At 42.4% G+C, this 23,609-nt stretch overlaps 1 protein-coding gene across 2 annotated transcripts in view; it reads left to right on the top strand.

The window, feature by feature from the left end:
* Positions 1-23,406, top strand: part of LOC119648183 (bifunctional heparan sulfate N-deacetylase/N-sulfotransferase) — a 357,714-nt gene extending 334,308 nt beyond the window's left edge. For both annotated transcript variants that reach the window (XM_038049769.1, XM_038049768.1), the window contains 2 exons: positions 5,109-5,461; positions 22,012-23,406. In XM_038049769.1, the coding sequence (XP_037905697.1) occupies positions 5,109-5,461; positions 22,012-22,114 (456 nt within the window). In that variant the 3' untranslated portion in view covers positions 22,115-23,406. The remainder of the gene's footprint in view (positions 1-5,108; positions 5,462-22,011) is intronic.
* The last annotated feature ends 203 nt before the right edge of the window (positions 23,407-23,609 follow it).

Below are 23,609 nucleotides of genomic sequence, written 5' to 3'. Positions count from 1 at the left end.
GATGATTTTGTGTAGCACACGGTCAAATATCGTCGCTAGATTCAGGAGTGCAGTATAGAAAAGGCGATGCTTCTCACGATATTCCTTCTATCCTATCAGTAACCGTTCAGCATGTATTCCGTCAGTAGTTATACAGTTTTCCATAAACACTTGGTTCACGGTAATTTGAACAATACCGCGAATTCGTTTAAAAATCTTCAATCTTGACTGCTTTTATTTTTCTCTATTGAAACTGTCATACCTTTTGCCCAGCTGCTATGCCTTCGGGTCCTGTTTCGTTTCCCGATTTAATTTATTTAATTGCCTCTTCAATGTCTGTTTATTTATTAATTATAGTATACCGATCAGTTCTATAACCGATAGAGATTATAGTATGTTTCTTAATCCTGTGTATTTTAGCCTTGAGTTAGATATTCTACAAGGCGTAATTCCCTATAAGTCCCGGACGTGGTCCTAGAATGAGCTTTCATCGCTCCCTAGTTTCCTCAGCCAGTAGTTTAACCTTCAGTGAACTGTTTACATTCCCACTATTCCACTTGGTGGTTAGTTCGCCTAGTAGTTTCCACAATGTCATGTCATGGACATAAACCCCTTGCCAATGCCATAGAGGAATTTTGGTCTTATTGCCTTATTGTACGAACCTCCTTCCTCCTTGAGAGGGCGGCGACTTGCAACGAAACCAAGAATTGTGTTCTCTGCTAGGATCATAGCGCGTCTGGAGAAAACGTTGCCTACACTGTGGGTTCAGGGTGATGTTGAATCTTCAGGGCGGAGTTGGAAAGGGCAAGGACGCGGCAAGCTGGTAGCGCAGTTCGTAGCGGAAATAAGATCTGGTGTAGTGCTAAACAGCGAGCAATACCGGAGCAAGGACTTGTCTTCATGTTATTTTCACTTATCGGGTATACGCTGCTGGACGGCATTCGACTTCGGATTCTTGTCCAAGGCTTAGGGAATGGCGTTGTCTGAATTTGGTGTTCGGTTTCGGTGGAGGACGTCGTTTTGGACACGAATAGGTGAAGGTAGAAGGTGACTTCAATGCTAGGGTCCTTGAATGGAGCATGCTTCACCCAGACTCCAGAGGGAAACGGATTCTGGAAATGGTGGCCAGAACCAGGCTCGTAGTTTTAAACACCAACGTTTCGTCGCCCGGGCTGCGAAGGAAGGATCCCTGACGTAAATGGAGATTTGGGCTATAAACTTGTCATTCGGAAAATGGAGGCTCTGCGGAAATCCTGCATACTTAGTACCGATCAGATGGACCGCATTGTACAAGCATTATTCTCGAAGTATACCGTACTTGTTGGTACGGTCAAAAACGTGGAAGGCGTCAAGGACTGCCCCCTTTTTATCATAGAAGAGCTCGAAAAGACATGATGGTAACCCGGCGAAAGTTTAAAAACTGATGTTCTAAGAACGACCCAATTTGCTGCTGTTCAACGCTTGCCTGAAAGAGGACACTTTTCCTTGTCGATGGAAGGTGGTGAAGCTCGACCGAATCAGCAAACGAAAAGAAGAACGTGAGCTACCGTCTCTGAGTCAACCGGAACAGTGCTCGAAAAGCTCGTTAGGAGTAGACTCACTAAAGCGATCGGTGCTGTCGTAGACTTATTCCCAAGTCAGTTCGAGTTTAGAACATGGAGATCCACGGTGGAGGTTGTGGATGCAGTTCATCGAGCCAAAGCACAGAGCGGACGGTCTCAAGAGCTGGCGCTCCACATAAGGCTTGTTGTCAGAAATACCTTTAATTCCGTAAGATGGGCTCGGGACGTTGAATGTCCCGAGCTAATTCTTGTTGATATTGAAGGATTATCGGAAAGACCGCACCCTGCTCTATGAGAAGCTAAAGGGCTCGATGAGGATGGAGGTCATGTCGAGAGTAACGCAGGGATCCATCCTAGTGCCGAACCTCTGGAACGTTTCCTATAATAGTCTGCTAAGACTTAACATGTCAGAAGAGTCACGCTTGGTCGGTTGTGCTGACAACGTTGCGGCACTTATTGGCGGACACACTGTTGAACAGACGCAAATCAGGCTTGGCATATTTATGCGGTTGATAAGCGCTTCTCCGAGCAAACGCAAAATCATGTACAACTAGAAAACCCTAGATTTAAAACAGGTTGTTCCCCGTGAAGAACGCCCACTTACCGAGTGGTAAGAGAGTTACCAGAGTAAACCAGAAAACAAATGGACTGCGCGGCTCATCGTCAATTTAGATCCACGATTAAACCGAGAGCATGGTGGGATTGACTATTTCCCTACTCAACTTCTAAGTGGGCTTAGAGTTTTTAGTTTTACCTGCACACGATTGGGAAGGCACAATCTCCTGATTGTTTGTTCTGCAATGGAGTGGCAGGCAATGGCGAACACCTTTTTCTCTTGTTAAAGGTAAGATAAGTTTCGTCAGGAACACATCAAAACATTGATTGGCAGAAAACAGGCTGGTTTCCGATCTGAATACTCCCGCACATCAACACCCTGTGGATCATTTTGAAAACGGTGCGCGAAGTCCAATCTCTTCATCGAATTCGAGAAGGCTTTGGACAGCGTGAACAGAAAACGAAAATCTGGAGTGCGTTACCAAAAGGTACATTTCGGAGAAACTAATAGCTATTATCCTTGTGCTCTAACCACACAAGGATGTCGTACGGAAAGTCGCGGTTCAAATCTCACTGGTGGCAGTGGTATTTGTATCGTGATTTGATGTCGGATACCAGTCGACTCAGCTATGAATGAGTACCTGAGTCAAATCAGTGTAATAATCTCGGGAAAGCGGAATGCTGACCACATTTCCTCCTCCAGGCTATCCTGTAGTGTACCGTTCCGGTCTTCAATGTAGTGCTCTAACACACTTCAAGGCCATATTTGAACTGTTGTGCCAACGATTATTATTAATAGCTATTAGCAGAGTAGCATGTGATGGGGCAAAATATTACGTGCTGCATCGAGGTAAGATTTCAGGAAGGAGGAATTTCAAGTTCGCCAGGGCTGCATCCTGTCCTTGATATTATGTCTCTGGGTGTTGTTTTACGTGGAGGACATGCAGCATTTAAACCATCTTGGCTAAAACATTTGGACGCAGATGACATGTTGCTGTCTCACTGCGTCATGGGCCATGGATTTAGAGAAGGAGGGAAGTTGAGTCCTTCATTTCACTTGGTATTTGTTGTACTTTGGGATTTCAATTGTTTTGTCTCCTGAATTCCTTGTCTTTCGACAAAAAATACGAACAATTGAAAAAAATGGCAACTGATGAAAACTCCCTCATTGATGGTAGTTCCGGAAACAACTCTGTCGGCTTGCTCTCCATCTTCCTCTTCTTAACTTCTCCGTCTGGCAAGCTACTTTCGACAAAGCTTGTGATTAGACCGTTTACTGGCGCAGATTCGAGATCGGTAGGGACTGTATTCCGGAAGCATCATAAGCAGTAGTAAATGGCAAACAATATCCGCTCCTACTGATCGTACATTATTTCAGGTACGCAGTCACTTCAAAGACAGTGCGATAGTCGGGGTGGTTGAGGGCCAGCCTATTGGTCTCGCTAACCCGCGTTCGAATATTACTTTGTCATGGATGCTTACGTTTGTCTTTGGACTGTCCCTCTGCGGGACTTTTTTGGGAGTCTCATTCTGACCTCCTTGTGGTTGATACCCGAAATCGCAGGGGAGATCTGTTGAAACTCAGCGTGGAATTGGGCTTTACTGCATCCAGTATCGTTACCCAAAGATTACGGAAATGTTAGATTGACTCCGTATCCACTAATAAAAACGTTAAGAAACGTTGTCGATGGATGTCCTTTCTTTCATATTTCTGCCTTTTCTATGGAGATCGAAGTGTGGCTACCAAATCCACCATGTCTGTCTCTTCCTATGGATACCTGGCTAAACAGTTTTGAAAGTAGTAAGGGAAATCTTGTACACAATCCCAGGTTTATACCTTAGACTTCATATTCTAGCCCTGATTCTAATCTTCTTACCTTACTATGCATTTTGCTCCTTGCTTGATACCCACAATCGGATGTCAGTGGACGTCAACTCTAGCCTTCAACTACTAACCTAAATACCCTTCAGTACTTCGAACTATATATAGAAGCTACTTTATCTTTTTTGAATGGAGACTGACGTTTTGTCTGTCGTAGTTAAGAGATAAATTCGTTTCAAAATATTTTAAAACCACTCAGAATATAATATCTTAATTTTATTTCGAATAATATCTCATCTTGCCTGTTGTTAATAAATTTATGGATAATAATCTTGGGATCATTTTATTAAGAGCAAGGATTTATCTAAAATTGTTTTGATTCAAATTTTTTTTTAAATTGATTCGAAAAGCTGCTTTCCGTGTTCTACGAAATAAATTGTAGGTGGTATCCTAAAATTACGGATGAAGTATCATAAAGTATCTGTTCCTTTTTTTGTTTTTGAAATACTGTAATTCAAGTTCATCAATTTAGGTTGTTGTATTTTTATATATTCATTTTTCGGCCCAAGACACATTGACTTTCGACAAGGTAACAATGAAAAACAATAGATTTCTGGCTTTACCCCGCTTTTTTCTGAAAGCGTTTATCATATGTCTTCTGTTAACTTCTTTGTTGGTCCTCCTCCATTCTCTTCAAATGTTTTCTATGAGATTGTGCGTCATTTTCAATATCGTCATATTTGATGTTGTATAAGTGATAAGCCTACAGCAACGGGGTAGCACAAAGACGTACACAAACATCCATGGCGACCGGGATTGAAAACCAGGATAACAAGATCGAGAGGCTCAACCAACTCATCCATTGCATCGTGTTTTTGTTTTTTATTAAAAGTGGCTGAATGCTGAGTAGGTGGAACGCACTGATTGTCGGTTGTATAAATATAAATAAAATACCATTTCACTTTTGAGAAAGATATTCTGGGGTACTCCGGAATATACAGCTTTCAAAGTGCCATTATACAGCGAATTATACCATTATTTTCCATAATACAAGCATTTTTCCTAAACCTAATCCTTCTTATGAATTTCCCTCTGGGTTCCAGAAGTGGATCTATTTTTCAAATTTACAAAAATAGGATTATTCCGAACCACACACAAATCTATCCTAACCAAATTTCTTTCCATTTCAGGTGATAACGGCCGGTGATTCAGCACCAAAAGCACTTAAAGATCTACGAAATCGTTGCCTTAATCCCGGCAAATATGCCCAGCATTTGGAACGTTGGCTAACCTTTTATCCTGCCCAACAAGTTAACATAATAGATGGCGAACAATTGAAATCGAATCCCATTGATGTCATGAATGAACTTCAACGTTTTCTCAAAATCCAACCGGGTTTCGATTACTCGACGCATCTTCGTTTCGACAATAAAAAAGGATTCTTTTGTCAAGTGATTGGTGAGAATCGAAACAAATGTCTCGGCAAATCGAAAGGACGTCAGTATCCGCCTATGGACGAAAGGAGCGCAAAGCTACTTCAAAGGTAAAAATTTATTATCATCTTTTTTTTTGGTTGTTGTATTAAAAAGGGTTCGGACCGGACCGTGATCCAGAAATCGTTTTCATAAGAATCCACGGAATATTTTCCTGTACGTCAATTTGCTTTTTTTCGCAATTGTGTATTTGAATTTCGAACCCTTTTCACTTTAAATTGGACGGATTTCGGTAACTATCTGCTCAAGGGCGGTACTTGGGGGATGTTTGTATAGTTGGCAGATGAGGGACAGATTTCCTGTATCCTTGGTATAAATTGTTCAGAGATTTTTAATGGCACGAAGATTTGAAATTCTTCCAAGAGTATTTCAATCTTATCCTTTTTGTTTTAGTGAATTGTACCGTGTTGTGAATCTTCTATAATTAGATTTAGTATGGAGGCGATAAAATACAGTTGACTTGCGAAAAAGTAGATTGAATGAATCCAGGACTCTGCAGAACTAAGATTGTTTTATAGTTGATAATATCATGGGAACTGAAACATTCCATAAGTTGAGAATAAAACTGTTCGCCATGACCTTTATAGTCTAGAACAGCTATTTATATCTGACAAAGGATGTATCGAGGATAGATGAGTAAAACTTGGTGGAATAGTTGTGCTATTGTGTAGTTATCATGTAGGTTCTTTCCTATATTACTTATGCTAACGGGCGGAGTTAGCACTTTATAGGTATTCATTGCTACGACCCAAAACCGTCCTAAAAAAATTCAGAACTGATGACGCCGTAATCCGGCTCTCTAAGGGTCTCGTGATTTCAGCCAGGGGTGCTTCAGTTCGATTTCCTGCCTCCTGTTCTGTAGGCTTATCAATTGGGCCACATAAAGTTAGATGACAATAAAACTAAAGCACGTTGTTCTGGTGACGCTACAACCAAGACATCCATCTGTTTTTCTGCCGCTTGCATTAAAATTTATGGTCCGCATCCATATAGTAACATTTAAAACTTAGATTTTTAGTATGTTTTTTAAGGCAGGACTTTATAGGCTTCTGCGCCTGGAGGAAGAACTTCATAAGAAATTGAGTCTCCGACGTAGAATGGTTCTTTGGATATACACAGCCGTAGTTCTCCCCATTTTAAAGTATGGTTCAATTGTGCGGTGACGGCGCTGAGCAATATCTACCATAGAACCAAGCTCGATATGATCGAAAGAACCGCAGGTGCAACTGTTACTGGGGCTCTGCAGTCGTGCTGAGCAGATCCCCTCAATGAACTCTTACACTCCCTCTCCCTAGATCTCCATATTAAATATGAATGTTGGACAGCGAAGCCCGACGGCCATACTAACACCCTAGAGGAAGTACCTTTGAAACTCTGGCCATTTCCAGCGGACTAAGTCACACACAAGATGAATTACTGTGAGCTTTCCAAGCAGGGCACTGTGGACCGGTGATATGTTGCCAGGTTATGAGAAGCGATTCCTTGCCGCCGGATTTAAGGGGGTGATCTGACCCCTAAGCGGAATATGGTTATCTGGCCGTTATCCAAGCGGCTATTAAGATATTGTGCTCAGTGGAAACAATCATTGTCGTCGGGGTAATCCCTCAGTGGCTAGCCTTCTATTTGAAATTGTGAAGGCGGATATGCGCTCCCACATTTGACAGCGGCTGACTTCACTTGTTAAAGATCCACCATCTGTGCTATGTCAATGAGGATCTGGCCCTTCTACAACAAAAATCAATCATGAGAACTGTTTAGGCCAAACGACGAATATGTTCAGAATTACGGCGGTTTTCACGGGACATTAGCCTATAGGGACCATGCCACCAGACTTTGGTACTCCTATAACTTTCATTGTCGAAGTTGCGGAGAAAGCCTTAGGCACCTCTTTTGCGATTGTCCCGCTTTAAATAAAGTCCTGCTTCGGACATTAAGTAAACAATTCCTTGGGGACCCCAAAGGGATCTCTTTTAGGGGAGGCATTATTATCCTTCGTAAATGTTACGGATTGGCTCTGAAAGCCAGACGCCCATAGATTCATCTCCCCTTCTGTTGCGAGCTGAACGCACATACAACAGGAATTCTCCTGAAGTACACTTTTTCCAGGAAGAGGTTAAAGAGGATGCATGATAAGACAACCTCCATGTTTTCGACCGTTGTTGATGTTGAATTGAGAGTCATCCGGCTGTTTTTATCTGGCCTCATACATTGGTCAGAACCAGCTTAGTCAGTCTTATAGACTTAGTCGAATACTCCCATGGCTGTGTACAGTTTCGCCCTGGTTATCCTGTCATAAGCGGCTTTGAAGTCGATGAAAATATGGTGATTATGACCATACTCCAATAGTTTTTCCATTACTTGTCGCAAAGAGAAAATCTGATCTATTGCTGATTTACCTGGAGTAAAGCCGCTTGGGTATGAGCCAATGATGTTCTAGATGGCTTCAGCTTGGCTACAATTCTATCGGCTCTTGGCGACTTTAAGCTGATGAAGTTTACGGACTTTTCCTCCCATGTTTGGTGGTGGTAGCATTTGCCCGTCGTCTTCAGTTAGTGAGACCTCCAACTCGCCGACATTCTGGTTGTTGAGCAGTTCATCAAAGTACTCAACCCATCGCTCCAATATACCCATTTGATCGGAAATTAGATTTCCCTATTTGTCTTGACAGGATGAGCATCGAGGTGTATATGGTTTCATCCCGCTGACTTGTTGGTAAAACTTTCGTATCTGATATGATTGCTCCCTATACTTTTCGAGTTCACAGTGGTTGTGAAGATCATTTGCCGAAGCGCCATCTCCAGAACATCTATTAGCTACGATTATTGCGGTATCCATTTTCTCCTTATAGGTGTTACGGAGGGACACATAGTTTACTGGTTGGCCGCTATAATATATGGCTTAGTGGCTTTTCTCCAGGAAATTGGTCCCTGTCAACCGCATCCTCTGTAACACAGTGAAATCATTTTTTTATTGTGCAGGGTATCAGCTAGTTCCTGGGCAGATTTTGGGAGGTACATGGAGAGCACTTTACATGAAAGTGTGTAGTCAATCCAGTCCGAGGCTACCTCCCTGGCTTCGTAGCAACCATTTTCCGTGTAGGGTTTTAGGTCCTATTACCCCAGAAACTAGTGCATCAGTTGGTACAGTTTGTCTCGTTTTTAACCGCGAGTGACTCGCCTTAATCTTTCTTCGTCTGCGGTTTTTCGCGAAGAAAGCACTGTTTTCGTCAATGAAAAACGGCTTTACCTTCGAAAGTAACGTGATTTTTTTCCGGTCTCGGCTCATCCGTAGGAGGCCTTTTAATCACTAGATAAACCAAGGTTTTGTTTCCAGTAATAACTCTTGATGAATGTTGGATCGTATCCAGCCATGGAAATCATGGTTTATGTGTAAATTAGTAGTTGTTGCAAATTCAATTCGAGTTTTAAAATTTTTAGAAATGGGGAAAACGCCTCCAAACATGTTGTCAGCGGTTGGGCTGAACATTGGAAGGATTGCCGGTAACAGGATGTAGCAGCCTAACAAGAAAGACAGAACTTAAATCGCATCATAAAGCTCGTTTTACACATATACGGTTCCATTCAGTTCAGGTTGTTTTCGGTCACTGAACTGTTCGACCATCATCATTTAAATCCACTTACTGTGAGGTCCAAACCTAAAGTGAACCGTGCGTGTGTGAAAGCCTTGATTGCTTTTTGTTTCCTGCACACGCATTAGAACCGTATTGAAACCTGATGAAACCTATTCGAGTCGTGGGGACATTCGGTGCAATACGGTTTCAATTAGGCGCCGAATACGCTTGCCGGAAGCGACCGAAATTGAACCGAATGAAACGGTATATGGGTGGAACGAGCTTTAGGACCACCGCACGGTTGAAATTTTGGCAATATTTTGATCAAGATAGTATGGGTTCGCTTGCGAGTCAAATATATGAAGGTATTAACTAGATGGATGAAATCGCAATAGATGAAAAAAGAGCAATTCCGATTACAGTTTGTAACTACCTCTAAAGGAGATTGTAAGTTCTAGAGTGTTTTCTGGAACTCTAAAACACGTCTCCGATTGTACTATCTGCAGAAACATGGAAAATGGTTGACAAATCTAAGGAACTGAAAGCTCTTATGAACGCTGTGAGTTGTGGTCGAACGGAATACGATTGTGCTCCAATAGCATGCCCAAGAACTGCAATGTATTGTGAAAGGAAAGAAATCTTACCGTTGTGCTGATGAAGGAAACAGAAGCTGCCACAAATAATAATAATTCCGTATATTGTATTAAAAAAAGTTGTGAGGGGCTCAGGAGTCTGAATTCCCTTATGCTGATCACAGCAACGCCCTGCGGATCATCGTAGAGCAATGGACCTAATTTAGATCCCCGTGACGTGGTGAATCTAAGTGATGGTTGATGGCTATGTCGAGATCATCAACATGGAAGGAGCACTCCAATACTTTCAATTATGCGGCGTTGATAAGTGTCGCCGTAAATCGTTGTCGGGAAACGAAATGTTCGATGCTGTCGACCCATTCACCCCTTCCTATAGATTTACTATACTCCCTTGGTACATGACTGATATTTCTACATTTTCTATGGAAATTTACATACTTCTATATTTCACTGCAATGTAGCTCCTCCTCTCCCATCACTTATACGAGGTCTTATCATGTAGTTTTCAAGCTGAAAAAGTAGTTATGCCCTTTTGTTAAGTTCAAGTACACATACATTTCGCATTCTATAAGCAGATATCTTTGAGTGTGTTGATCAGAAGGCGCAACTGGCAGTGGGCAGATCATACATCAAGCAAGGGTGACATTGGTATTATCCTGACATTGGTATTATCCTTTTGGACAACAACCCATTATCCCAGAGTAACCGTACACAGAGTGATAGTTGACTGATGAAAAGGTTTCATGGGGCTGATTCCAGTCTAGTCATTGTACGTACTTGAAGAAAGCGAGCAGACCAGCAAAGGACCCATTTGAGGTGACTCTTCCACGAAGCCACACGGAAGATTATCTGGACCATGGGAACCGAAATGGCTCCCTCAAATCATATGTTATGCAAGAATTCCTAAGGATACGTTTTCGGATCTGTTATTTGTGGTTGGTTCCCTTGTGGGAGGTTCATAGTGGTAGTGGTTGCACTCAAACCGGGGGCAGAGCTCCTTGTAGACTCAAGCGTGAAGTTGTGCTCTACCAATCGTGCATCGTACCCCTTAATTGCGGCAGAGTCTTTAGGTAAGTTTTGCATTCACCACGGGATTGTATCAGGTGTACAAACTTAAATCTGCGGTTTTTTTTTTCAAGAAAAACAAGTTTTTATAATAGGAACCAAAGAAAACTTTATTCAGAATGCTGGCCCTTGCTATCTACACATTTTTTCCACCTCTCGGGTAATTTATGGATACCATGCCAATAAAGTTGTTGATCTTTCGAGGCAAACCACCCCATCAAGCCGTTTTCGAACGTTTTCATAAAAATCGGCGTGCTGCCCAGCGAGCGCATGGCCCATCGATAAAAACAGATGATAGTCGGATGGGGCCAGATCTAGTCAATAAGCGGGGTGAGGTAGTATCAACCAGTTGAGCGTTTCTAAGTAGTGTCGAACTTCTTTTTTAGACGTGTGCGACGAAACATTATCATGGAGGGAAATCAGCTTTTCATATCTTTGTTGATATTCCGGCCGTTTTTCATCCAAAGCACGATGCAATTTGATGAGTGGTTGGTGGTAAGGATAGGCATTGACAGTTTCACCAGGTTTCAATAGTTCATAATAGACAATACGCCGCTGATCTCACCAAACACACAGCATCGTCTTCCGTCCGAAGCAATTTGGTCTTACAGAAGATGTCGCAACCCACGATTTTTTTCATTTAAGATTCTCAAAATAAATCCATTTTTTGTCGCCAGTCACAATCCGATGCAAAAACATCTTTTTTTGTGTCTGGCAAGCAAGATTTCGTATGTGTTTTGGCGCCGCTCCATCTGCCTTCCGTTCAATTCATGCGGCAACAATTTTCCGATCTTTTGAACCTTATCCATTGCACGTAGACGCATGGAAACGGCTTGTTGAGAGATACCTAATTGCTCGGCGAGCATTTTCTGCGTTTGAGTATCGTCCTCGTCCAAAAAAGCTCCAATTCGTGGTCTTTAACTTTCCCGGGTCGATTTTCACGCTCCTTGTGGCTCAGATCCTAATCGCTATCTTTGAACCAACGGAATCAGTCTCGGCACGTTGTTTCTGATGGAGCATTGTCGCCGTAGGCATTCGATGCAATTCAGCAGCTGATTTCTTCAAATTGAAGCAAAAAAGTAGAGCCTCCTGCAAATACTTCTTTCAGGGAACAAAACTGGACATGATTATTGAAGAGAAAAAATATGTTTTTTGCATGAAATTGCTGATGATATACACTGACAATTGTTGACAAATGTTGAACTAAAAAAAAAATATGGCGGGCTCATAGCAGCTTGATACGCTCACTGACGTCATCTGTGAGCGAATAGCGGATTTAAGCTTGTACACCTGGTATCTACACTGCAGCACCTTCAATCCAGAATAGCCGAAGACTGGGTCGCTCTAGGAACAAATGGCACAAAACAGCTGAGAAATAAGGCAAGTTTCTCCCAAAAGGATCTAAAGCGCATCTCAGCGGGCCAACAGCGGTAGCCCCAGCAGCCTTGTTAATAAAAAAGGACACTCATTTTCGGTACAACAAATAGAGAGGGTGGGTCAAAAGATCAAATGCAGCGGCAAAAATAGTAGCTAGAGAAACATGCTTCCTTCATCTTCAAGGTCTTTGCATTTTCAAATCTGCATTGCGCCGAATAAATTGATCATGGAATTTAGACTGTTGTTAAATACCAAAATAGAGGAAGTGCTTACCTAGATCAGTAATTGAAGCTGATCCTTTCGCATGGGCGAGCATGGCACTGAATACTCCGAAACATTGAATCCTCCAAAGGCGACGCTGCTCATTCCTTTAAATGAAGGACAAAAATCGACTTTTGCCAAGAGGGAGGTTTTGCTACCATCCAGTTTATCTGCCTAGTTGGTGCTCAGTTAACCTCAGTGTACACAATACACAACACTCGTCATATTTTTTACAAGATACTAATAATCCTGTGGATTCGGTGAATGTTTCATCTACAAGTTTGCCGGCTAGGATTGCTTAGTCAACTGACAAATAGCACTCGGAAATGCTTTTAAAACAATCTTTGATTGATTCAACATTGATTTCAAATTCTTGGAAAAAAAATTTGTAATATATTTATTTTTTCGAAAGGCTATGCTCGTAAGATGCCTGAGAACAACGTGCAAATTTTGAGAATGTCATCATAGCATTGACAAGTATTTGTCATCCATTCCAATAACTTTGAAGAGCTCATATTTTATATATGTCCTTTTCGATATTAGAAGAAATCCTTACAAAATAAATTTAATGCAAGCAATCTTTCTTTCTTTAAATTGCTTTAGGCCAGCATTTTCCCGAAATTCACTTTGAGATCTCATTAGGTTACTGTCGCCCCAGAAATATTGGTTTTCATGGCCGCTTCAAAATTTCTTTCATCTCTTCAGGACGATTCCACTTTGACCCAAAACGTGAGTTTACCAAGATGTTTGCCACTTTCAATAATAAGATATCTTCATTTGCACTACAGAAAGAAGGACCTTCTCTCCCGTTTTTCGAATAAAATTTAAATGACCTTTGTCTGTATCCCTGCTCAAATACTACAAACACCGATTCTCCTCCTTTAAGAGGATTCCATTCAGACTCAGCAAACATTTCAACAGCTTAACTTCATATTCTCTGAAAAGTGATAACAAAACGCTGGAAGCAAAATGGTAGTCGGTAACCATTGAGCAGAAAAAAAACACAATTACACCCACAGCTAACTGCAAACAAAACAACATTAAAGCAATAACACTGAGACTATCATCCCCCACAAAGGCAGGAGTGTATAAAACACTTCGCTCCAAATTTAGCGCCTGCAGGGTCCTCCTCCCCCCGACATTCTCGTCAGTGCATAATTTGTTCCACAGTCAAGAGCAAACGCTATTATTTTTGCATAATAAACATTTTTGAAGCTAGAAGTTGGGATTAGTTTGTGAAAAAGTTTTTACTATGTTGTTTCTGTACTTAACCGTCTGCTCTCGAAAAAGTAACTTTATGAGTTTGCGAATTTCTATGGCGTGTGGAAACTACATTTATTGTTGTTACGTCCTCCATACATCTGTACAACACAAATTATAAATTGGGTTCGAGTGCTGGAGCTGAATAGCAGTAGAGAATATTACAGAGTCCTCTTCAATTATGGAGTATAGTGTTAACACCCTATCTTTTATACACTATTGATTATATGTCTAACAAAAAAGGACCACCACTCTGGGCATCGTATTTATGCTTGCATGGAATATTGAAGGATTTATAGAAAGGAGATTTCCTTTCTTCCTGCAATAAAATACATAGCGATCATCGACTTTCTTCCCCCTTCGTATCTAACATATATAGATTTGCCATATCTTCCATCGCAAGATTAGATTCCAATGGCATTAACCACCAAATTATTCTAGGGAAGCCTTTCAGAGAAACAAGTACGAAAAAAAACTATGATGGACCTAACAAAATATAAAGTAGCCAGCAATGGAGATGTCGCTCTTCCTTATTATGTGACCTATCCACTACTATTTCTACCTTCTAATCCACGGGTAGTTTCTTGTTCATTGTTGTTAAGGTAAAGTCGCACCGCGTCCTTGAAGAACTATTGTGCCTCTTTTACTGGTTACAGTGTACCTATTGATCATAGTATCTCAAGCAGGCCTATAACCGGTAGGAACTTTAGTATATTCCCTACTTTCAGCTTTGCATCTGGTATTAAGTGTTCTCCCAGATGCCTCGCCCTCCTTTGCACAAGTGCCGGATACTCTCCCAGGACGTGTATAGAAGTTTCGTCCTCCTCCTCATAAAACCTGCAGGCAGTGTCCTTAGATATCCCTAGCTTCCCTAGGTGATAGTTCAGCCGACAATGACCAGTAAGAATTCCCACTATGATTCGGAGGTTCTTCTTGGTGAGGTTTAAGCAATCCTTTGTTCGTATGCGTTCGTATCCTCCAATAAGCACCCTGGACTGCTCCATCCCTGGTAAGCCCGCCCAGTATAGTCCCCTCAACCATTCCTCTTCATTTCTTAGATGCATAGCCATGAAACCGTTTCCGATTCCACAGAAGGGTTCTGGCCCGTGTAAAGGCATCCCTGCTCCCTTCTTGGCTAGTTCGTCTGCTGCCTCGTTGCCTTCTAACCCAGCATGACCTGGAACCCAAAGTATCCAGAACTTGTTGGACGAGCCGAGTGTATTCAGTCTCTCAAGGTATTCTCATACCAGTTTAGGGTTCACCTGGTTGGACTTACGTGCCTTGATTAATGCTTGGCTATCGGTGAGAATAGCTATGTTCTGCCCCCTATAGTTCCTTCGCAAATTAAAGGAGGAACATTTGTCTATGGCGTATATTTCCGCCTGGAATATGCCAGTGTACCTGCCCATTGGCTCAAAGTACATTTTCCTTGGACCAATGATACCGGGACCCGCTCCCTGTGCTGTGAGGGATCCGTCAGTGTAAAAAGTAATCAGCTGCTCCCAGTTTGCCTTGTTACTCCAACGTGTTTCAAACTTCTTATCGAAGTGAAACCTCGTTGTCATGTTATCCCTTGGTATCACTAATTCGGGATACCGCCTAGAAAGAATATCGATCTTCCTTCGATTTAGGCAGCTCCGCGCCTCACTCATACTACTGACCATCCTGAATATTGCCCTCCCTGCCTGCATTTGTATGTGCAGATGGAGAGGGGTTAATCCCAGAAGGACCTCCAGGGATGCCGTTAGGCGTGTCCTCATTGCTCCACTGATACACACGCAAGTCAGTCTTTGGAGCTTATGTAATTCCCTGGCTTGTGTGCTGAGTTGGGTTCTTTCTGCCCAGATTACCGCTCCATAGGTCATTGGCCTTACTATTGCAGTATATGTCCAAAGTAGTATCTTCGGACTGCAATCCCATTTTTTCCTGCTATGGATCTCCAAGTCATCTGAGCCCTCGTGGCTTTCCGACAAGTGTTTCCGACATGTGTCTTCCAGAGTAATTTTTGGTCTAGTGTAATTCCTAAATATTTGACCTCTGTTTCTTATTTCACCTCCATATAATGTAATGTTATGGCTCTCAGGTGATCAAGCTTATGCCTCCTAGTGAATGGTACTATGGTGGTTTTGGCTGGGTTCATCCGCAGTCCCACCTTCCTGCACCCGGCACTTGTAACTCTTAGTCCAGTTTGGATTCCCTACAGATTAAAACAATATCGTCCGCGTAGCCCTGGACTTGTATTCCAGTATTTGTTAACACGTCGAGGAGTTCATCCACTACCATACTCCACATCAGCGGCGATAGTACCTCACCCTGTGGATACCCTTGAGTGGTGTTCATGATAATAGAATTTGTGCCTGTCGGTACCTCTATTTGCCTGCTTTCTAGCATTTTGCCCATCCAGAATGCCAGGGTGTTTCCCACTCCATTGCGGCTCAGGGCATCTTGTATCTCTGTGTGCGATGTGTTGTCGAATGCTCCTTCGATATCCAAAAACGTTCACAGTGATATTTCTTTTGTTTCTATGGCATCCCGTAGTACCTACGTCAGCTGATATAGAGCAGTTTCAGTTGACCGTCCTGCCCGGTAAGCGTGCTGCCAGTGATGAAGGGGATTGCGCTTTAGAACGTTAGTTCTAATATAGTTGTCTACGACCATCTCCACCGTTTTGAGTACGAACGATGTTAGGCAAATTGGTCTGAAAGATTTAGAATGAAAAGGATCCTTTTTACCCGCTTTCGGAATAAAGACCACTTTTGCCCGTCTCCATGCCCTTGGTATGTATCCCAGTGCTATGCTCCCCCTTAGCATCCTCAGAAGAGACTCTAAGATAATTCCTAGGCCTCTCTGGATAAGTGCTGGGAAAATGCCATCTACTCCGGGAGATTTCAGTGGTTTAAAATTTCCCACTGCCCATCTTAGCCTAGCTTCTGAGCATACCTCTTTTGCTAGTTTCCAGCTCTCCTTCCTTTCTCTTTTATTCGTTGTTGATGTGTCAGGCAGAATGTTGTCGCCTGCCACCGTGGGGTAGGACCCCCGAAAATGAGTTCTGAGAAGCAGGTGTACCCTGTCCTCCTCATTCTCGGTAAATGTCCCATCTTCCTTTTTCAAGCAAACAGAGGATGTTGATAAAAATAGCGAAGGCGCACTTAATGTTGTTATTGCTTCAAGTAACGCGGCAGGATTAGCACTTACCAGAATATAGGAAAATCCTTAGCTGAAGCTAGCCTGTCAGTGAACCTTTCGAGGTATTCCTTGATAGGCCACAGAAATATTTTACGGATTAGCAATAACAAAAGAACGCAAATTTCCCTCCCGACACAGATGCCCTTCTGCCGAAACAAATGTTGAATCTTCAGCCTACTTACGGAGATTTCGCACCAGCTTACCTGTCGTCAAACTTTATGGTTCTGTGACAGTTGTGTGAGCACTCAGACCCAAGTGGTATATTGTGTTCTATTCCCCCGTCTAACGAAATATCCCAGATTCGTTTATCTATCGCACAATTTCCGCTAGCGGATGTGATGCTATCCGCCGCAGCTAGACCACAGAGTGACACTTTCTTACATTTGGCGCTAAAACACTAGCAAAGCACCAGCGAACCAGCGAGTGTCTAGATTTTAATGAAGAGAGACACAAGCCAGAGGCGACGATATAGTGGAAAACAGTCGGTCAGATCGTCGGCATAGAGCAAACAGGAACAAATAAAGAGAAGACAAGGTCATTGATAAAGAAGAAAAATAATAGGGCCCTGTGGGAGGAGGAGGGAAAGGAAGGGGATGTACAGTCATTAGAAAAATGCGACAGGTTGGAAGGGTATAAGGCAAGCCACGATATAAGTGATATGGGAACGCTGAGTATAGTATCTTGTGGTTTAAAAGGCTTTATCAAAATCAGTCTAAATAGTATGCACTTCCTGCCGTGAGCTGGTGAAGTGGACTAGGTTGGAGGCAGTGGACATACTCTTAACAAAGCCATATTACTCTTTCATTATAAGGTGGCCAAAGTGGGCGGATAACTAGCCATTGACATACCTTTCCAACATTTTGGAACAAGGAGAGCGGAGCCAAATGGGAGCGTTAATCTCAGGAAGAGTGCGATCGCCACATTTGTGAATTGGGATGATGACAGCCTCTTACCACAGGCTAGCCAAATGGTTCTCTTTGAGGCTCTTGTTGAGAATAATGGAAAGGAAAGGAAAGGGGAGGAGAAAAGACTGACTTGTTTTAATTTAAAACCAGGGCCAAATTGTCAAGCTTGCCAACGAGGTACTCGACAAGGAGAAGGATAATGGTGGAAGAGGGGGGGGGTTGGTAGGGGATGGTAGGAGCTATGAGGCAGACTGCATCCACTAGTGGGAGCGAAGAATTAGGGGGAGAAGGAACATAGACTGCGGAAAAAACAGCGGCGGAGTAAATCACAAGATAGGAGAGTCGGCAGAGTAACCAAAGAATTTAATGAAAGGAGGAGATGGCTGCGAAGGATTGCAAGAGATGTGAATGTGGAACCAGAATGATTTGAGATTTCCACAATCCTGTGAGGCTTTACCACTGGACAGATTTTCCTTTCTGGACTCAAGTGTTAAAGATTTGACCGAAGAACGCAGAGTTTTGAAAAGAACGATGTTATCCAGAAGACAAGAACTTTTTTCTAGCAGTAACTTTTTGATGGAATTGTTTGTGGACTTCAGTATTGAACCAGGATTGTTAGAAGGGTAATTCTACTCTAGGTTTATTCTGAAAATGCAAGAATTGTGCCGGAAATTACGTCTGTCTACAACCCAGTCTCAGATGGTGATCGATATTTGTAACCAATCGTTACTGCAAGATAAACAGCTTGGTTAACATTAGGTATCGCGAAGAAATTCATTTCTTTCTTTATTTTTTCGAGTCATCCCAGAAAACAGGGGTTCTTTCTTGTAGAGCAGAATCTTGGAAAAATAATAAAGAAAATAATCTAGGGAGGAGTTTAGGTAAGGCTAACCGCGAAATGATTAGTTAGCTAGCTCGGGAATCATCATCATCAACGGCGCAACAACCGGGTGGATTTTATCCACACCTTGACGGTTATGGTATCGCTCATAGATTTCGTCGTTATGCAGGCTAAGGAATCATCCATCCTCATATAGGATACCAAAAATCCTTCGGGGGATTCTTCTTTCGAACTCGGCCAATTATTCGCAATTTCTCTTACTAAGAGCTTTGACCCTATGGTGAGACGTTTCGAGCGAAACAGTTTTTGTAAGCTGAAATAGGCTCTGTTGGCAGCCAACAACCGTGCGTTGTAGCTGTTATCGGTTGTGATTTTCGATCCTAGATAGGAAAAATTATCAACGGTCTCAAAGTTGTAGTCTCCTATCTTTGAACCAGTGCGGTTTGATATTGTTGGTTGGTTGGTTTTTGGTGCTGAAATTGCCACCATATATTTTTTGTCTTGCCTTCATTGATGTGCAGCCCAAGATCTCGCGCCAAATACTGCCTGCTCGATCTGGATAAAGGCAGTTTATTTGTCTCGGATCATTCTTCCCATGATGTCGATTTCGTCAGCATAGGCCAGTAGTTGGGTGGGTTTAAAGAGGATCGTACCTCTTGCATTTACCTCAGCATCACGGATCACTTTCTCGAGGGCCAGGTTAAAGAGGGCATATGATAGGACATCCCCTTGTCATAGACCGTTGTTGATGTCGAATGGTCTTGAGAGTGATCCTGCTACTTTTATCTGGCCTCGCACATTGGTCAGGGCAGCCTAGTCAGTGTTATCAATTTCGTTGGGATACCGAATTCTCGCATGGCCGTGTACACTTTTACCCTGGCTATGCTATCATAGGCGGCTTTAAAGTCGATGAACAGATGGTGCAACTGTTGTCCATATTCCAGCAGTTTTTCCATCACTTGCCGCAGAGAGAAGGCTGATTTGCCTGGTCTCGTTAGTTACTTTGGTTTAATGGAGGGGGCCGCAGCTTCAAGCACTCAGACCTTTGTAAGGCCCATTGTACTATCCGCGAAGACCGCCTATTCAACGGTCTCGCACGGCGTTCACGAATTTGAGAACATTCTCCAGAGACAAAGAATGCGCAGACTCTTCGTTGAAGAAATCCCTATCCCTATCTGATCTGTTGCTAATTTGCCTGGAGTAAAGCCTCTTTGGTATGGGCCAATGATGTTCTGGGCGTATGGGGCTATCCGGCCTGGCAAGATAGCGGAGAATATCTTATAGATAGTACTCAGCAACGTGATACCTCTATAATTGCTGCACTGTGTGATATCTCCCTTTTTATGTATGAGATAGATAATGCCTTATTGCCAATCGTCAGGCATTAGTTCGCTGTCCCATACCTTGAGCACAAGTTGATGAACCACTTGGTGTAACTGATCGCCTCCATATTTAACCAATTCGACTGTAATTGCATCGGCCCCAAGCGACTTATGATTTTTGAGCCGATGAATTGCACGGACTGTTTCTCCGATACTTGGTGGTGGCAGTATTTGTCCGTCGTCTTCAGTTGGTGGAACCTCCAACTCGCCGATGTCCTGGTTGTTCAGTAGCTCATCAAAGTACTCAACCCATCGCTCTAATATGTCCATTCTGTCGAAATCAGATTTCCCTCTTTGTCTCGGCAGAATGAGCGTCGAGGTGTATAAGGCTTCATCCTGCTGATTTGGTGGTAAAACTTTCGCAGCTGGTGCGGTTGCTCCCTGTACTTTTCGAGTTCACAGACCTGTTGGTTCTCTCAGGCTTCCTTTTTCCGTCTGTGAAGTCGCTTCTCCGCTCGCCGGAGTTCGTCATAAGCCTCCGTCCGTGCTCGCGTTTTTTGAGAATGCAACATTACTCGGTATTCAGCATTCTTCCGTTCCGTTACTAGCTTACATTCATCGTCAAACCAGCCGTTCCAACTGCTTTTGCGACTGGGGCCAAGTATGTTTTTGGCCGTATTTATGATATTGTTCTTCAAGTGATTGTGAAGATCATTTGTTGATGCCTTATCTCCAGGATCTCTGTTGACTGCGGTTATTGCGGCATCCATTTCCCTCTTATAGTTGTTGCGGAGGGCTGTGTTGTGGATGGCTTCGGTATTCACTCTCACCTGACTATCAGAGGGGATTGTAGGTGGTGTCGTAATTCAGGCTCGGAGCACCATGCCAACGAGATAGTGATCCGAGTCCATATTGGCCCCTCTATATATGTTCTGACATTCATCAAGGCTGAGAGGTGGCGGCGTTCAATCAGCACGTGGTCAATTTGGTTGAAAGTGGTGCCGTCTGGAGAGGCCCACGTATGTTTGTGAACCGCTTTCCGCGCAAACCAGGTACTTCCAACAACCATTTCGTGTGATGCTGCTAACTGGATAATGCGCACTCCGTTATCATTGGTATCCTTATGCATGGGAGCTATGGGAGCCAACGTATCGCCTACTTGACTGTTGAAATCTCCAAGTATGATTTTGATATCATATCTGGGACAGGCTTCGAGGGTCCGCTCAACTGCCTCGTAGAAGGTATCCTTCTCCGACTCTGCAGTCTTCTTCTCTGTAAACTTGCCTTGCAAACGCAGAGTGCATAGCCTTTCGCTAATATTTTCAAAGCCGATAACAGCAGCTTTCATTTTTTTGACTGACTAAGAAACCTACTCCGACCACATAGTTGACTGGATGGCCACTATAATATATGCTGTAGCGACTCTTCTCCGGGAAACCGGTCCCTGTCCAACGTATCTCCTGTAACGCTGTTACTTCTGCCCTATATTGGGACAGGGTCTCGGCTAGCTGCTCAGCAACTTCACCTCTGTACAGGGCGCGCACGTTCCGTCCGAGGCCCCTTCCTTGGAGTACAAGTTGGTATTTGTCCCGTTTTTAGGCGCGGGAGACTCGTCTTCATCTTTTTCCGTCTGCTACTTTTCATTAAGAAAGAATTCCCAGCGGTTACTACGTGGAGATGGAGATCGGATTTGGTAGTAGAGCTGTTGGTGTTGGTTCAACAGGCGTTTCCCAAGTTTTATGCTCCATCGTGGGTATCAATCGACGTTTCGCCCTGGGACCTATACTACCCTTTGACCATCCTATAGTCCCTACTCGTAAATGAATAAGAGATTCTAGACGGAAACTTCAATATTCAATAGAATATTTTGCACGTTTTCATTCCAGCTTTATGCTTTAAGTTCCAAATTGTATGTCATACAGAGCTCTGAGTAGATTTTATATTAATTATTAATTAGTTTGAAAGCAGTTCTGGTCAATTTAGTTGTACCTATGCCATTTGCCACTGAAAGGCTCTCAATCCATTGTGAATTTAATCCACCACAACTGATGCTTACTGTAGCCCAATCACAAAGATATTAAATGACTCAGAGAGTTTTTATCCCTTTTGGAAAGCAAGCGGATTAATTACGTTGAGGGTAGGACTTAATTATGCAAATTATACCATTCCAACAACTACGAGTATATCAAATTTAAAAAGAGTTTCAATTCTACTTTCAGATATTACCTCAGCCACAATACGGCCTTAGTGAAACTACTAAAGAAGTTGGGCTCTCGTCCAATTCCACAATGGCTCAAAGACGATCTGTCGACAACATCATGAGGTCAGGTCAAACGGAATCGCCATAGGAAAAAGAAAAGACTCAGTAACATTGTGGCAGTATCAAAACGACAACTTAAACAATTCCACCATCATATTCGCCCGAATCCAAAGCAGCAGCATCATCATCAACATCATCACGGCCATAAGAAGCAGCACAAGCATCACCATCATCATTAGCCATAAGATAACAAAGCAGACCGAAGGACCAGCTGTCGAGCGATCGTCCCAGACACTAACTTCGGTACTGAATGATCCTACTTCAAAAATATCCTTTTGTATAGTCAATGTAAATCTGATTACTCTTAAGTGTGTCATAATTGAAACTAAGTGTTAAGCATTAGGAGCAGCATTAAGTACTCGTGTAGACGTTCTAGTTTCTAAGATGTAGCCGAGATTTAGCTCAAGATAATATGCAAAAACAGTAAATGAAAAATAAGTAGGAATATTGTATTTGAAAGATACAGTAAATCGACGACAATGACGATAACTATGACGAAAATGATAGTAAATTAATGCTAGAATGTGGAACTTAGTTGTAAGAACATACGCAAACGCTTCAAAAACAGTTGAACTTACCGCCGGGGGTATTTTATCTACTTTCGGGTAGGTTCGTTTTTAATAGTTTCGAGTTTATGTTAAGTCAACTTGATTTTAATATTTTTATCAATCTTTTAATCCGAGAGATTGTACTGAGCCATCTTGTTATGCCTTATCAAGTGCTTAAAGTGCAATGCAATTAAAAAGTGTCATTTTATTTCAAACGAAACAACTAGTTCTAATATGTTTATAACGAGTGTCAATATATACGATCGGAACTGAAATTGATGGGGCTGGAATTCATCGCTTGCTATATGGTAGGGTTTTCCCTCCACGTTACAACAGAATCCATTTTGAAGCAGGAAATTTCAATGGACTCCTTTTGATCGACTATTGTTGGAAGGCAGTCTTGAGCTTGTTGATTTATAATTGAAGGAATAAGAAAGGAGACAACCAAGACCTTTAGGGTTTAAGGAATTGATTTCATCTAAAGTATGTAAAATTTCAAATGATGTTCTCATAAAAGGAAATTCGTTGGAGGTGAACAAGAAATTAGCTGAATAGATGAATAATGCTGAAAGGAGCTCTCTCCACCAGTGGAGATTGAGTCCACTGGGCTTTCGTTTTGCTTTAATATTCTTGACTAGTAGAAGCAGCTTCACCTGGGAACATTTAAATTATAAATGAAAATTACTATCTATGAATGAAATGCGTCAATATTGGGTAGTTTCGCTATCCATTCGATCATATTTGCCAAATTCGACTCGCCTTTTTCAACTTCCTTCGTATCAAATCTTAATCTTGTCTCTCATTTACTACTTCATGACCATTGGGTGATGTCAACAATACATCCTGAACATAGTTTTGACTAAAAAATGCTTTCTGCAACGCACAATTAAGTGGAAGTTTGCGCGATATTCTTTGCATTATTGCTGATGCTTCATTCGTCTCTGAAAAG

The sequence above is a fragment of the Hermetia illucens genome, chromosome 2 (assembly GCF_905115235.1).
Source record: "Hermetia illucens chromosome 2, iHerIll2.2.curated.20191125, whole genome shotgun sequence".
In the NCBI taxonomy this organism is placed as follows: domain Eukaryota; kingdom Metazoa; phylum Arthropoda; class Insecta; order Diptera; family Stratiomyidae; genus Hermetia; species Hermetia illucens.
The sequence above is the reverse complement of the archived record's forward strand: the minus strand, read 5'-3'. Positions and strand labels throughout refer to the sequence as shown.